This window comes from Protopterus annectens, chromosome 10.part0 (genome assembly GCF_019279795.1).
Source record: "Protopterus annectens isolate FY-2018-M chromosome 10.part0, PAN1.0, whole genome shotgun sequence".
Taxonomy (NCBI): domain Eukaryota; kingdom Metazoa; phylum Chordata; order Ceratodontiformes; family Protopteridae; genus Protopterus; species Protopterus annectens.
The window spans coordinates 654,482,224-654,497,413 of NC_056744.1; the positions used below are offsets into that span (position 1 = coordinate 654,482,224).

Consider the following 15,190-nt stretch of genomic DNA (forward strand, 5'->3'; position numbering starts at 1 on the left):
CTGAAAGATTTAGTTCTGTCCAAATAAAAAGAAAGCTGCCTATGAACATCAAGGGCATGCAAAAGATACTCCCCTCTGTTTGAATGACGAGGGAAGAAAAACGGCAGGTCAATAGATTGGTTAATTGAAAATCCAGAAATGACCTTGGGCAAGAAGGATGGGTCAAGTAGGTAGGGACACACTATCCCTGTGGAAATTCAAGTAAGGTCTCTTGACACTCAAGGCCTGCAACTCAGATACTCTTCTCGCTGAGGTAAGGGCTACTAGAAGTAGAGTTTTCCAAGATAAAAATTTTATATCCATGAATTAGAAGGTTTGAAAGGAGGGCTTGTTAATGACTGTAGTACCAAAGTCAAGTCCCAAGGCTCTATAGGGGGCTTGACATGTAATATTCCTTTCAAGAAAGTTTTGCACAGATGGTGTGACATAACAGAAGAATTATCGAATCCATTATGAAAATGTGCAATAGCTGCTAAATGTGGAGTAATTGTCTATGCTGAAGCTCCTGTATGTAGAAGAATAATCAGGTACTGTAGGATCTTCTGAATAAACATAGAGAAAGGGTCTATGTCCTGATCTTTGGCTCATGTAGAGAACTTACCCCACTTACTAGAATAAATTTTCCTGGTGGAAGGTTTGTGTGAAGCCAGAAGAATCTCATGGACAGGAGATTAAATATCAGGCAGCCTGGCAATCATCAGAAGTGGAGGAACCAAGCTGTGAGCTGGAGGCTGTGGAGATTGGGATGAATCAGTCCCTGAGGGTGAGATAGCAGACCTTGGGATTGATCCATGATTCACAGGCTGTGAATCAGATGAGGCCATAAAAAAGGAAACCAGACTTAACGGGGCCAATAAGGGGCAATGAGGATCACTTTGCTTCTCAACCTTTAAGCTTTCTGGAGGAATTTCGGGATGAGGGGAAACAGGGGAAAGGCATACAGTAGACCAGGGTCCAATCGTGTGTTAGAACATCCCTCTGTGACTCCCCCTGGGGGGGAATCAGGGCAAAGTAGCTTCTGCATTTGTTGTTTAGAGGGGAAGCAAATAGGTCGCAGCAAGGCCTGCCCCAACGACGGAAGATCCGATCCGCTATTACAGGACTGAGGGACCAATCATGAGGCATCAGGATGTTCCTGCTCAGATTTTCTGCAATAGGCTGGAAATCCTGGGAATGTGCATTGCTATAAGAAAGCTGTTGAAAGTTATCGCCCAGTGTCAAATTCTCATGGCTTCCTGACACAGGGGGGTAAGACCTAGTTCCGCCTTGTTTGTTTATATACCAGACTGATATGTTGTCCAATTGAATTCCAATGGTCCCGGAAGGGAGGGATGTATGAAATGCTTGCAACACAAACAGAACTGCCTCAATTCCAGGACATTTATGTGCAAATTGGCCTCTATGGGGGACCAAATGCCTTGGACCGTCTTTCCCTGGAAATGCCCCCCCCCCAACAGGGAAGAGTCCGTGGTCACCGTGGCCCTGGGCTGGGGGAGAGAGAACGGCTGACACCAAAGATTTGTTTCTGGCTTCATCCACCATAGCATTTCTTTCTTGCAAAGGTTTGTAAGGCGTATCATGTGGTCGAGTGGAATGGGTTAAGATCGACAATTGTGATGAAAGGAGCCACTGTAATAGACTCATGTGCAACCTCGCCAGTGATACTAGGGTAATGGTTGCTGCCATAGAGCCTAATAGTTGTAGTACAAGGCGTGCTGGTACAAATGTCTGTGGAAGGAGGACTTGAATCTGGTTTCTTATTTTTGAAAGCCTGTGAGGAGGGAGGGAATATTGATAGGATGTTGTGTCGAAGATCGCTCCAATAAATTACAGTGTTTTTGTTGGGGACATTTGAGATTTGTCCTTGTTTATCGTAATCCCTAAGCGAAGGGCAAGGCCTTGAGTGTAAGAGAGGCTGTGGATTCCTGGTCGTAGCGGTAAGGAGCCAATCGTCTAGATATGGAAACACCTGGAATCCTTGTAGTCGAAGATGAGCTACTACAACTGCCATACATTTGGTGAACACTCCGGGGGCTGTCGAGAGACTGAATGGCAATACCCTGAACTGGTAGGGATTGGCTCACAGCCGGAAGTAGAGAAATCTCCGGGAGCGCTTTTCCATCTTTATGTGGTAATATGCATCCTTGAGATCTATAGAGCACATCCAGTTGTCCTTCCCTAGAAAGGGGAGGGTGGACTGTACCATGACTATCCGGAATTTTTGAAGGTTTACAAATTTGTTCAATAGCTGAAATCCAGGATTGGTCTCCAGTCCCCTGTCTTTTTTGGCACTAAAAAGAACCTCGAGTAAAAGCCGGATCCTCTCAGGTCTGGTGGGACTGGCTGGAAGACTCTTTCTTAGCAGCTTTTTGATTTCTAAAGCTGCTACCTCCCTCTGATTGGGTGGAACATCGGGGATTCCTTTGACGGATGTGGGAGTAAAATCAAATGGGATATGGTAGCCTCTGGATAGAATTCTCTGCAGCCATATATCAGTAGTAATAAGTTGCCAGGCTGGTAGGTGCAAAGAAAAACGACTCCCGACTGCTTCCAGAGGAATGCAATTGGGCCGCTGCTCAGACATGCTGGTAGGGTCGGCCTGAGAAGGAATCTATAGCACCCTGGTTAAGTGGACCCCCTCTGCCCCGAAAGGTGAGTCTTCCAGATGAGTTGCTCCCTCGGCCCTGGGGGATTGCTCACCACGAGCATCACAAAAAGATCATTGGGACTTTTTAAACCACAATTTCCCTCCCCTCTGCCTCCTGGAATAGGATCTCTGGGGGTGGGGGGGGTGGGGGGGTGGTGGAAAAACGTATACCCACAGCAGACAAGGTCTTTCTGTCTTTCTCACTTCGTGATAGTGTATCTTGTACTTTGGGACCAAAGAATGAAGATTCGTCGACAGGCACGTTGATGATGGAAGATTTAAAGGGGTCTGCGAAATCACACAAATGCATCCAAGCATGCCGTCTCATGACGATACCTGATGCAGCTGCTCGAGCTGCCCCCTCGGTGGTGTGAGACAGACTCCAGGGTAGCTAGCTGCGAGGCAACAGTGTCATGCACCTCATCAGGCAGTACCCCTGCCAAAGAGGTAGACATTTCAGAAATTAGGTCTCTTTGGAGGAGAGTGAAGTGTGCCAGATAGTTCAGCAACCGAATGGTAAAGGCCGATGAAGCGTAGGTCCGCTTCCTCAGTCTGTCCATGGCCCGAGACTCCCTGTTTGGGGAATGAACAGGGGAACTATCTTCTACCAGTTATCTCTTGGTGGCTGCCGCCACAACCATGGAATCAACTTGGCTGGTCTTTGGGGGTGGACAAAATTTTGTCCAGCCTCTGGGAGATAGGTTCTACGTTGTTCAGGGGCTTCCAGGCACGCTGCATGATCAGCTTTACAAGCTCATCCGCAGGTGGGGTCACCCAGGAAGTAGATAGCTGGGCATGGAAGGCCTGCAAGAACACCAATTCCTCCGAAGGGTTAGAGGACTTCCAGTCTCCAATCTGCTTGAGGATTTCGAGAATGTCTCCAAATGAGACATCTTCTGGGGGAGACCGTGGGGACCCTTCTCCCTCATCGCAATCTGTGTCGTCAGTGATACAATTCCTCAGGGGAATCTAAGTGCTTCCTCTTGGACCCTTTCTTCCGGGGTGGCTCCCCACTGGGATCTTCTGAGGAGGACTCCGGAGAAAGAGTGCCCTTCAAGGGAAGGTCTTGTGGCTCCATGCCTGGGATCCTAGAGTAGAGGGTTGGGACAGCTGCATGCTAGAGGGAGTTTCTGGTCTAGATGTCATTGGTGCTGACTGTGAGTCTGTTGAGGCAAGAACCCTCTCCATCACCTGGAAAAGCAGGTACGCCAGAGGAGGGATGGGAGCCTGGAACTGAGAAGGGCAATCTCAGAACCGGGGTCACACCCCGCTCTGAGGAGCCTGCTTCCAGGTGAGGAGCTCCGAGAGGACTGGTAGTTGTCGGTGGAACAGTGGACACAGACAGTGCCAGCGAAAAAAATAGGTGCCGAAATAGGAACCACAGTGCCGACAGCCCAAACACTGCTCTGAGGGTGTACCAGTTCCAATGGAGACGATGTGCCAAGGGTAGTCGGTGCTGACAGAGGAAACTCTGCAATTGGAGCCGAGACAGTATGCACCAGGGTGGTCATCGGTATGGAAGTCTCCAGAGCCTGGGAAGAGGCTGGAGGAGGATATGCTGGTGAGCATGCTATGAAAGGTTCCATTCCAAAGGGGACGGAAGCTCTAGCAAGGGTGGGCAATCCTCTAGCTGCCAGAAGCTGGTCCATAACCTGCACTACATCTTGTTCTGAAAGGCTCCTGGTGGATCTATACGAGGCTGCTGAAGGCGAGTCAGGTCTTTCAAGAAAGGGGCTAAATTGGTTCCCCAAAAAGGGTTGTAAGTTGGAGAATATCTAATTCTGGGAAGGTGTTCAACCTTTGGAACCAACGGGTCATACTCTGTGGAGCCGTATAAGCTATTAGCACCATGGCCAGGGATGGTGCCGAAACGAATATGGTTGTTAAAGCCAATGTCAGAACCAAGGACGGCACCAAAGACGATGGAGCAGATGTCACATGAAGGATTTATATGGTCAAAGCCCAAGCAATAAATGCACCGAGCTTGAGCATCTGAGTTGGGCATCTTACACCCACACTTATCGCACTGCTTAAACCCCAATTTAGCTTTTTCTGACATAACAACACTAATATACGATGACAAAAATCAGTGAAGAAAAGGAAACAGCAGCAAAGTGAAAAGAGAAAGTTTTTTTTTTTTTTAAATATATCTAGAAGGAAAGAGAAGAGTACCAACAATGGTACCTAGAAATACCACAAGTGATAAAAAGAGGGCCTACCAAAGGTAGGAGAGAGGGACAGTACCAACGATGGTACAAGGGTAACTAACAAAGGCAGAGGGTAGGAAGTAGAAGATGTTTATAGGTGAGAAGAGAAATTAGCGAGAACTGACTAAAAAAGTAAAGTTTTGAGAGAAACTACACAAAATTACACACATTTTAAAAATAGATTTGAGAGAGAAGGCTTGGCACATCTGACAAGGAACGTGGCAAACGAGATCTGAAGAGACTATGAGAGGGGCATTATGGGTAGGTCTTAGCTGAGAGTTTTTGGCTGGCGCAAGCTTGGAAACGTCCGTGTCAGTACCGAGGACGGAAATGAAGTCCTATCAGTAAGGAATGAATAAAGATTTACATCATCAGATGTAAGCTTTACAGTAAACAGTCGAAAAAATTCTAGTCTTTTTCCACCACTTCTTGCAAAGCCATATTTCACATGTATAATCATATAAATCTAATGGAGTTGACACTTGAAAATCCCCCATTTACTCACTAATTTCACAATGTTGCTGGTTTTCTTCCTGATCATCTCTATCTCCCAAAAACAGTCTCTGGCTGAAGTCAAAAGTGCTCCTGATTCGGCTAGAAAGCTCCTGTAGTTTTTCTGTCACTTGAGCACTTTCCTTTGGATCAATGGAAAATGTTACACTGGCAGATTCTTGTGCAAACATTGTGGTATTGAAGTGGCTGAAAAGCACTGAATGATGAAGTCTACATCATAAGGGATCATCCATTACAAATAGTTCAAAAGACAGATGCTAGAAAACCAGATAAAGTAGTCCATGAAAAGAAGACAAAAGTACCACCGATCACTGAAATCACTACGCCCAGTGATTACAGTGTCTTGCATACAGAGAGAGAGAGAGAGAGAGTGAGACAAAGTCATAAAATACAGGATTTACAGGCAGAAACAAGAGCAATGTGGAAGAAACATACCCAGATAGTCCCAATAGTAGTAGGAGCAATGGGTCTAATAAAAACAATCTACAATCATATTTAGATACGTTACCAATACATGTAACTCCATAGGAATTGCAGGAAGAGTCATTCTGGGCAAATTGTGGGTGCTGCGAAGAGCACTTCTGGCTGACATTAAAGACTGAAACAATACTAATTTCATGAACTTTAATCGTACTTTGACTTTGGAATGGGGTACCATTCCCATCATGGTACTAGAAACCCAAAAGATTTGGAGAAATTAAAAAAGGGAGATTCTCTCTATGTTTTAGTGTCAGGAGAATGGGAAGCAGAGGTCCCTTCTGTTTGCTGCTTCACACTTTGTTGGCTAAACATAATTACTTATTCCTTAACCTGTTCTGCATCCAAAAATGTATTTGTTCCTCCATGAAAAAAAAAAAATCTGAAGACAGCTGGATAGAGAGCAGCTTGAAACTTAAACCTGACTCTCAACATTCCCTGACTGCCAGGATAAACTTGCCTCTCTTATGCATGATGTACACTAAATCATTTTCCATAAAATCTGTGCTGTCCCCAATTTTTAATAATTTTCCTTCTTCCACAGTTTAGTCAGGAGCAACTCTTTCTGCTGGTATGATTGCACCTTTACTAATCTTTGATGCTTTCTTGTGACCAGATTTGTGGTATACACATGATGTGCCCTCTCAATTAACAAATACTACTGTGGAAAACCAGTCCAGTTGCTTGTTTGTACTTTAACAAATTTAATGCAGTCAGTTCCTTCCACTTTTCTCAGTACTGTAGCACATCTCAGTGTTTTTTTCTGTGTGCTCTACCTTCTAACTCTATGTTTTGAAACAGCTCTTCAGAAGCCTCGGGTCAGCCAGCCTTTTCTTTATTTCAACCTCTGATTTTGCAGCATTTTGCAGCTTTATCAGTCCTTCTGAATGGCTAGTTAAAGCTTCATCTGTTTTTTTTTCAGCCTTTTGTCATTTTACTTTATATACTTTAACATCTCTGACTGCATTTTATTTATTTTTTCCTCTCAATTACTGAGAAATATCTGTGGCATCAAAGCTGAAACCTGAACCGTCTTTTGTTTTGTTGAACAGCTCCAAGATCCTTCTAGGGAGAGTTTTCATCCCTTCTGTTCAAAAGGAATTTAAAGAAAATAAGAGAAAATTGGTTTCCAGGTACTGTACATACTAGCTAGTAACTAAATTTTACCACAAACAGATACCTTTAATGGCTTTTCTTCACAGTTTTTTGTTCATGTTCACAATGGCAGAGCTATAATTATCATTTTGATCAGTGTTCATCCATCTTGGAAGTCACTTTTCTGGTCTTCAACTCTGTAAGAGAAAACTGAAAAGAGAACAACCCTCCCCCCTTTTTTTCTTTTTTGCTCCTTGAATTTGAACAGTAGGGAATGCGAGTATGGAGGACTGAACAAAATACCAGATAACCTAGGTACAGTTCTGCTGCTGAAGTACTGCTAAGATGGCCTACCACATGGTTGTTCTGTGTAGTTATACATGCTGCTTGCAGAAAAACATGGATTTTCAGACCTGCTCTCAGGTGTGTAAGGCTATCTATAGAAGAAGTAACAGCATATTCTCACTTGTTTTTTTATAGCACATAACTGTGGTGATGTTGTCTGTGATAATATAGAGGGTCCCAGCCATCCAAACCGTCTGAGTTAAAATGGCAGCCATCATTTTCCTTGATATTTTTGTGCTATTTCCTCTCTCAGGGACTTGAAATGTCCTGCATTTTCAGATCTATGGTGTGTGTATCCACACCATTTTAACACTGTCCATTGTTACCGAAGCCCAACTTATATTTTATTCTTTATATTAATAGCTTATTAAGGAAAAGGGTGCATCTTACTAAACAGACTGAGTATTTGGCATCATAGTAACTTGCTATTATAGTTAGTATTATTAATTTTAGCAAGACAGTGATGGTCCTTTTCTAAGCGGCTGTCTTAACATCCATCTGAAACAGCTTGATACAGTGTAAATCATATGAAACAATTTATTTTTCTTATATGCCCTCCAGATAGTTTGGGGAGAAATTACAGGATATTTATTTTTGACTTTTAGTTTAAATACTTATCAAACATGTATGTGCCTGTAGGAGAACTTACTGTTTATGTATCCATGGTTTCCGGGTTTACCACATCTCATGACTATGTTAAACGTCTGACCATTCCCCATGCTGATGTCACACTTCTGGACATCTTCTGCATCTCTATATTGGACCACTTGAGAAGGTTACAGTCCTACCTCAGCCGTGATGTTATTACTGCTGCAGTGACTGGGGGATGTTTGTGGAACAGAGTGAGCGAGATTACACATTCCTTCCCTAGGAGCATGATCACACTGCCCAATCCTCATGGCCCATATGCAAAGTTCATGCACTTCTCCATCCACTTTCAACACTGTTAATAATGATAAGAATTACCTGAGCTTCTTCTTGGTTCGAAGGTAGGACTGAAAAAGAAACTGAAAAGATAACTGTAGACTTGCTTTTGCCATTGCTTGATAAAGTGGATGTTTTAGCTTGGTCTAAAAAAACAAAAGAATAAAGCATTAAAAACAAACTATAACCATATTGTTAAAACAAGCCATATTTTACTGTACGATACATCAGAGCAAAATGGTAGCTATGTAAAGTACCTACCAAAATTCCAGACTTCTGATGGTCCTTATGAATCATCCGAACATACTGCCATTAGATTTTTCTTTAGTTAAGTTTAAATATTTCAGAAAACTAAATAAAGTTGTGGTCCCTTGTACGTTTATCTCTATTTCACTAAAAATTATCTCCTTTAGCATTTCTTTCCAAGACACTTACTACTCAACTGCACTCCCATTTTAATAATTCCTACCAATTGTAATGTCACAGTTAAGTTCAATGTGAAAAGTACAGTTGTGTGCCTACCATAAATGTAGATGTTCGAGTGTATTCACTGTTGCAGTCATTACAATTGGGGTTATTCTGCTGGCAGGCTACCCGCAGTCGGCCTGAATTCCAAAGTCCTGGTCTGGCGTCGTTTGCTGTTGCCTCTTCCCTGACGTCAGTGCGCCAGGGGTATAAAAGATATACCCGACGCCATTTTCTTCAGTTTTTCTTGCTCCAGATGTCAGGTGCCCCCAAAAGGGTAGGCTAAAAAACATTGCTTAGAAAAACATGCACTAAAATAAACAATACCTTCATCTGCAAGCAAATACACCACATAGGTTGTATAGGATAGAGAAGTACAGATAAGTCCCAGCAAAGTAAGGGGGATGGTGGGTGGGTAACCTGGACTGCAACAGTGAATACACTCTAATATCTACATTTATGGTAGGTACACAACTGTATTATGTTCATCGTGTTTCACTATTGTAGTCATTACACTTGGGTTGAATCCCAAAGCTGAGGTTGGGCGGCTGGGTATAAATAGAATTAGGAGTGGCTATAAGGCCCTGCAGAACTGTAGTGGCAAAGCCTGCTCTGGATTTAGAGTAAAGAGGTAAGTGGTAGTGCTTAGTAAAAGTGTGCACTAAAGTCCAAGTTTCAGCCTTCAAACTATCCTTTGTTGGTACTCCTCTGAGGAAGGCTGCTGAGGTGGCTGTTGCCCTGGTAGAAAGTGGTCTAATGCCCTTAGGCACTGACTTGCCATGTTGTGAATAGCAGAAATGAATGCAGTGTCCTACCCATTTTGAAATATTCTGCTTTGAGATAGCCTTTCCTTGTGATCCTGCAGCATATGCCACTAAGAGTTGCTCAGTCTTTCTGAAAGCCTTAGTTTTGTCCAAGTAGAAGAGTAGCTGTGTATGTCCAAAGAATGCAGAAGTCTCTCCCCTTTATTCTGTGGGTTTGGGAAAAATGTAGGCAAATGAATGGTTTGGTTAAGAGCCACACTGGACACTACCTTAGGCATAAATGTTGGTTTTGTCCTTAGAGAAACCCTGTCCAGATGGAAGATAATAAAAGGTTCCACAGCCATTAGTGCCTGTAACTCTGCTGAAGTTACTGCTAGGAGCAGAGCTGTTTTCCATGATAAGAATTTTATGTCAGCTGTATTGGCTGGCTCGAAAGGAGGCTGTGTGAGTTTTTCCAAGACAAAATTGAGGTCCCATGTAGGTATTGGTGCTCTCCTTGGAGGTCTTATATTTTTGGCCCCCCTGAGGAACTGCCTAAGCAATGGATGTGAAAAAATAGGTGGGTCTGTATTGTAATGAGCTGAAATGGCAGAGGCATGGATCTTAATTGATGAGAAGGATAGGCCTTTGTCCAGCATCTCAGTTAGATATTGTAAAATCTAAGGGATATTTGGAACAAGTGTGTCAATTCCTTGTGCCTGGTTCCAAGCACAGAATCCCTTCCATTTTTCTGCATAGATTTTCTGGTGCTGGGCCTCCTGGCCTCCAAAATAACATCCATAACCGCTTTAGAGAGAGGTGTATTCTGAATGGTTACACTATCCGCCATGCAGCTAGATTTAGGGTTCCGAGTTGGCTGTGCAGGATCTGATTGTTTTGTTGGGTCAGTAAATGAGGAATTTGAGGCAATGTCCAGGCTGAGCCTTGGGACAAGCTCCTTAGGATTGGGTACCAGTGTTGGCGTGGCCAATCTGGGGCAATTAGTATAATTTGTGACTTCTCTTGTCTGACCTTTAGGAATACCTTGGGGAGGAGAGGCAGTGGAGGAAAAGCATACACTGTAAGGTTTTTCCAGCTGAATGACAAGGCATCCACTTTCCATGCTTGTTTGTGATAAGTCCTTGTGCAGAATCTCTGAAGTTGGCAGTTGTGAGGGGAGGCAAAAAGATCTATGTCTGGGCATCCCCATTTCCTTGTTATCATGCTGAAGATTTGTGGATCAAGTTTCCACTCGTGAGGATCCATGAGGTTTCTGCTTAGTTCGTCTGCCAGAGCATTTGTTTTTCCTGGCAAGAATTGTGCTTGCAGGTGTACTTGGTATGTCAATGCTGTGTTCCACAAAATCATGGCTTGTCTGCAGAGGGGGTAGGAATGTGTGCCCCCTGCTTGTTTATGTACCACATAACTGTGGTGTTGTCCGTCTTTATCAGCAGCTGTCCTGGATGAAGTAGGTCCTTGAAGGCTGTCAGGGCATTTTGTAACGCTAGCATCTCTTTTTGATTGATGTGAAGATGCCTTTGGCTTGGGGGCCATGTGCCCTGAATACATTTTCCTGCCATGTGGGCCCCCCAGGCATAATCTGACGCATCTGTTGTTAGTGTTTGCCTGGCTGTGGGTAAAGTGAATGGCTGTCCCTTGTTGTGCTGACAGGCATGTGCCCACCATCAAAACTCCTGTTGCAGGCAGGGAATGAGTGAAATGAATGATTCCAGGCTGTGGCAATGTTGAGTCCAAACACTTTTTAGGTACCATTGTAGTTTCCTCATATGCAGTCTTGCATATGGAATTAGCAGAATGCAGGAGACCATGTAGCCTAGAGCCTGCAGAATTTTTCTTGCAGATAACTGGGTCTTTGTTGCCATGCTTACAAAGTAAGAAGTCAGTTGCCTTTGTTTGTCTGGCGTGAGATAAGCCATCTGGGCAGTTGTATTTAAGGTTGCACCCAGGAATATTATCTCTTGAGAGGGTACTAGTTTTGATTTATTTTCGTTTACTGTGTACCCTAGGCAAATTAGTAATCTTTTCACAAATGCCAGATGCTTTAGTAGAATGTCTTTGGTCTCTGCTTGAATAAGGCAGTCGTCCAAGTAGGGATATATCTGAATTCCTCTGTCTGCAAAAAGCAATTACTGGTGCCAGGCATTTTGTGAAGACCCTGGGCGCAGTAGATAAGCCAAAGGGCAGTGCAGAGAATTGGTAGTGCATTGAGCCAGCTATGAATCTGAGGTATCTTCTGCAAGATTGTCTGATTGGGACATGCAGGTATGCCTCTTTGAGGTCCAAAGTTACAAGCCAAGCCTTCTTGCCCAGCATGGGCAGAAGCTGTTGCAGAGTCAACATTTTGAATTTCAGAACGTCCAGAAAAGTATTTAGAATAGCCAGGCCCAGAATTGGTCTCCATGCTTTGTCCTTTCTTGGTACTAAGAAAAGTCTTGAGTAAAATCCTTGTCCCTGCTCTTGTTGTGGCACTGGCTGAATGGCCCTCATGTCCATGAGAGATGTTACTTGTTTTTGTGCCTCCGCCCATTGATTGTGTGGCAGGTCTGGCATACCTTTTGCCTTTGGAAGGGTGTGAAAGTGGAACCTGTAGCCCTGAGAGACTATATTTAGGACCCATTTGTCCTGGGTGATCGTGTGCCAATTTTGTGAAAAAAGTGCTAGATTTCCCCCTAAGGGTGCTGCCAAGATAAAAAAAAGCTTGGCATTGGCAGAGGGAAGTCATTGGGACTGTTTCCAATATGGCTGTGATTTGTCTTCTCCGCTTTTGGAGGGAGAAGCACCCCATTGTTTGGGCCTGTATGAGCCCTGGGGCATCTGTATCTGCCTCTTTGTGGCCTATCTGAAACGGGAAAGGACCAATTCTTAGAAGGCCAGTTCCTGCTAAATCTGGGTGGCTGTACCTGTAAAAATCCTTCACTGTCTGCATAGATTTAGCTTTATCCTCCATTTTCTTCAATACCTCTTCTGCCTTAACACCAAACAAAGTATCATGCTGTAATGGAGCATCCAATAATTTTGCTTTAACATGATCAGGCAGAGTCTGTTCCTTTAACCAAGCGTGCCTTCTAATAACAGAACCTGTTACAGCAGCCCTGCAAGAGGCCTCCAGTGAATCATAACCACATTGCAAAGTATGATTTCCCACTTGTTCAGCTGCATGCAATAAATCCTGCAATTCCTTGTTCTCAGAACATTCAGAATTTGTCAACATTTTCTGTTTTAACAGAGTCATTAAGTATTGCTGATATTTAAGCATATGAAACTGATAATTTAAAGCCCTTACAGCCAAGGTAGCAGAAGTGTAGACTCCCCCCCATCTGTCCAGTGCCCTAGAATCTCTGAGAGGACAGGGTTTTTAGCAGTAGCAGCCTTGATCCCTTTGGGACCCTGAGAAATAGTTTCTGGGTCAGCAGCAGGGTTTTCATATAGAAATTTATGAGAGTCTGGAACCCTGTAATATCTGTCTGGCTTAACAGGTGCAGGAGGTAAATAGTCAGGAGACAGACCGGACTCTGAAAATACATCATCTACAATGTCTAGAACAGGTGGAATAGCAAGAGGTCTGTGCTGAGCTAGAAGAGGCTTTATCGTCGGTTTTGGACCTCGGATGCCTGTCCTTTTCTTTTTCCTTGAGTTTTTTATGAATTCCGGTCGTCAGTTGTTCCGACGGCATTATATAGTTAAATCTTCGGCCAAAGTAATGAAAAGCAAAATCATACCGATGCTTAATAGTGTGTTGGTTAAATCTAGCACAGAACTGACAACTAGCAACGTCGTGGTCAGGGCCTAGGCAAGGAATACAGTAAGAATGAAAATTCTTATGAGGTATTTGCTTCCCACAAGAAATACAATTGTTAACTTTTTCTGACATCGGTCTGGAGCAAGAAAAAAGTTTCCCTAACGGGGTACTTAGCTTTATAGAAAACTTCAGATCTGAAATTCAATTTCGAAAATCTCAGGAGTCGGCCGACCGGCACTTGTGAACTGCTTTTGCTTCGGGCACCGCGCGGCAAGAAAGACTGAAGAAAATGGTGTCAGCTGCATCTTTTATACCCCTGGCGCACTGACGTCAGAGAAGAGGCGACAGCAACCGACGCCGGACCACGACTTTGGAATTCAGGCCGACTGCGGGTAGCCTGCAGCAGGATAACCCCAAGTATAATGACTGCAACAGTGAAACACGATGAACATCAACTACTGACAATGAATATGCAGAATGTGATATTTTGATATTTGCTTTTGCTGTAGTGAAGTACAAAACATGAATAAGGGATTTTCCTGAGATATATTCTGTCAATATTATAGACTGCTAATAATCAAGGTAGTCTGGATTATTGTTACACCAAAGAAGCAATTACTGGCAGCAGAAACATAGTTAGGTTCAGTCAAAAGGGACAGCCATCCTAGGCCCAATGGGTTGGAAGTTTGATTACTCTTTCCTCTGTGCACATGAACATGCATAATAGTAGAGAGTGAGGGCATTAGGACTTAACACTCCTATTAGGAAAGAGCAGCTGATCATGGAAGTGAGGTTTTTTTTTTTTTTGGCTCTTGTATCGCATGAGGAAGTAGCTGTTGGGCTTTAGGACTGGACACTCCTCATTAGTACAAAAGTAGCACCAGATCAGAGAAGGGACCTTTTGTTTTGAACAGCTAAGAGGGTGGGGAATGCTAGAGGTATGTGAAGGGAAGGACCTTTTTTTTTTTTTTTTGCTATTCCAATGAAGAGCTGAGACGGTGTGAAGAAAACAAAAATCTGGCTGTGAATGGGGAAGGGTAAAGGGAGGACCTTGTACTTTATTTGCTCTTCAAATGAAGAGCCTAGGAGGCAGGGTGCCACATCACAGAATGGCCCTTGGAGCTGCAGGAGCCAACCATGCCTGACTTGCAGTACCAGCACACTGTTTTGAAGTAAACTATGACGTCAAGAATGACTAATAACTGACATTGCCTCCAAACACTCGAAGTCCTGTTTTGCAAATATAAGTCCTTAAAGAAAAGTACAATGTAGATCAAATATTCTGTTCCTTAAAGCAGGAAGCAGCATACAGTGTTTTCGATTAATTGTGGCGTATCTGGAATTTTCACAAAAACAACTACAGGCAGCATTTCTGTCTTTAAAGGGACTTTAAGGGCCTTAGGTGTTATGCTATAAGGGGTATAATGTCATGGGAGAGAAACTAATCAAACTTGAGGGATGTACTTTTTGTTTTCTTTCTAAGTTCAGATGGTAACACATTTGCTAGCTATATGTAAAGCTTTGTGAAATCTGCAACAGGAAAGTGATCTGTGGAATTATATTTATATGATGTCCTAACACTGACAGGAACATTTTATTTATGTAATATAGGTAAAATATTCACCTTATTCTACTTGAAAGCACAGTGATTGTAAGAGGTGTTACGGACTCAGGAAAGAATTGTTTGCATATAATTGTATTAAAGCCATTAAAGGGGAGGCCTGGAATCCCTGAACGAAAGGCCAAGAGTAAGCACTTACCAGGAATATGAATTTACCTCTGGCTGCCTTTGGGGCTGTTTTTCTGAGTTTGAGAAAAAAAAAATTAATTTCCTTTGTTTTCTGTGGGAAACAAAATAAGTTACAATATTTTGAGTTAAAACAACTGCATTAAGTGTATCCTTCCTGGTGTGTGTGAACACCTACAGTAACTTGCTGTGTACAAGTCTTCTGCTAACTCAGCACAACTAAGGTTCAGTATTATTTGAGTTATATTCAATAAGGTTACTTATTTA

The 15,190-nt window shown here is 43.2% G+C and overlaps 1 protein-coding gene across 1 annotated transcript in view; it reads right to left on the minus strand.

Annotated features, from left to right (window-relative positions):
* The window catches only part of USP24 (ubiquitin specific peptidase 24), a 4,679,666-nt gene that overhangs the window by 881,989 nt on the left and 3,782,487 nt on the right, over positions 1-15,190 (minus strand). The window contains exon 53 of the mRNA XM_044085508.1: positions 8,251-8,354. Within this exon, the coding sequence (XP_043941443.1) occupies positions 8,251-8,354 (104 nt within the window). The remainder of the gene's footprint in view (positions 1-8,250; positions 8,355-15,190) is intronic.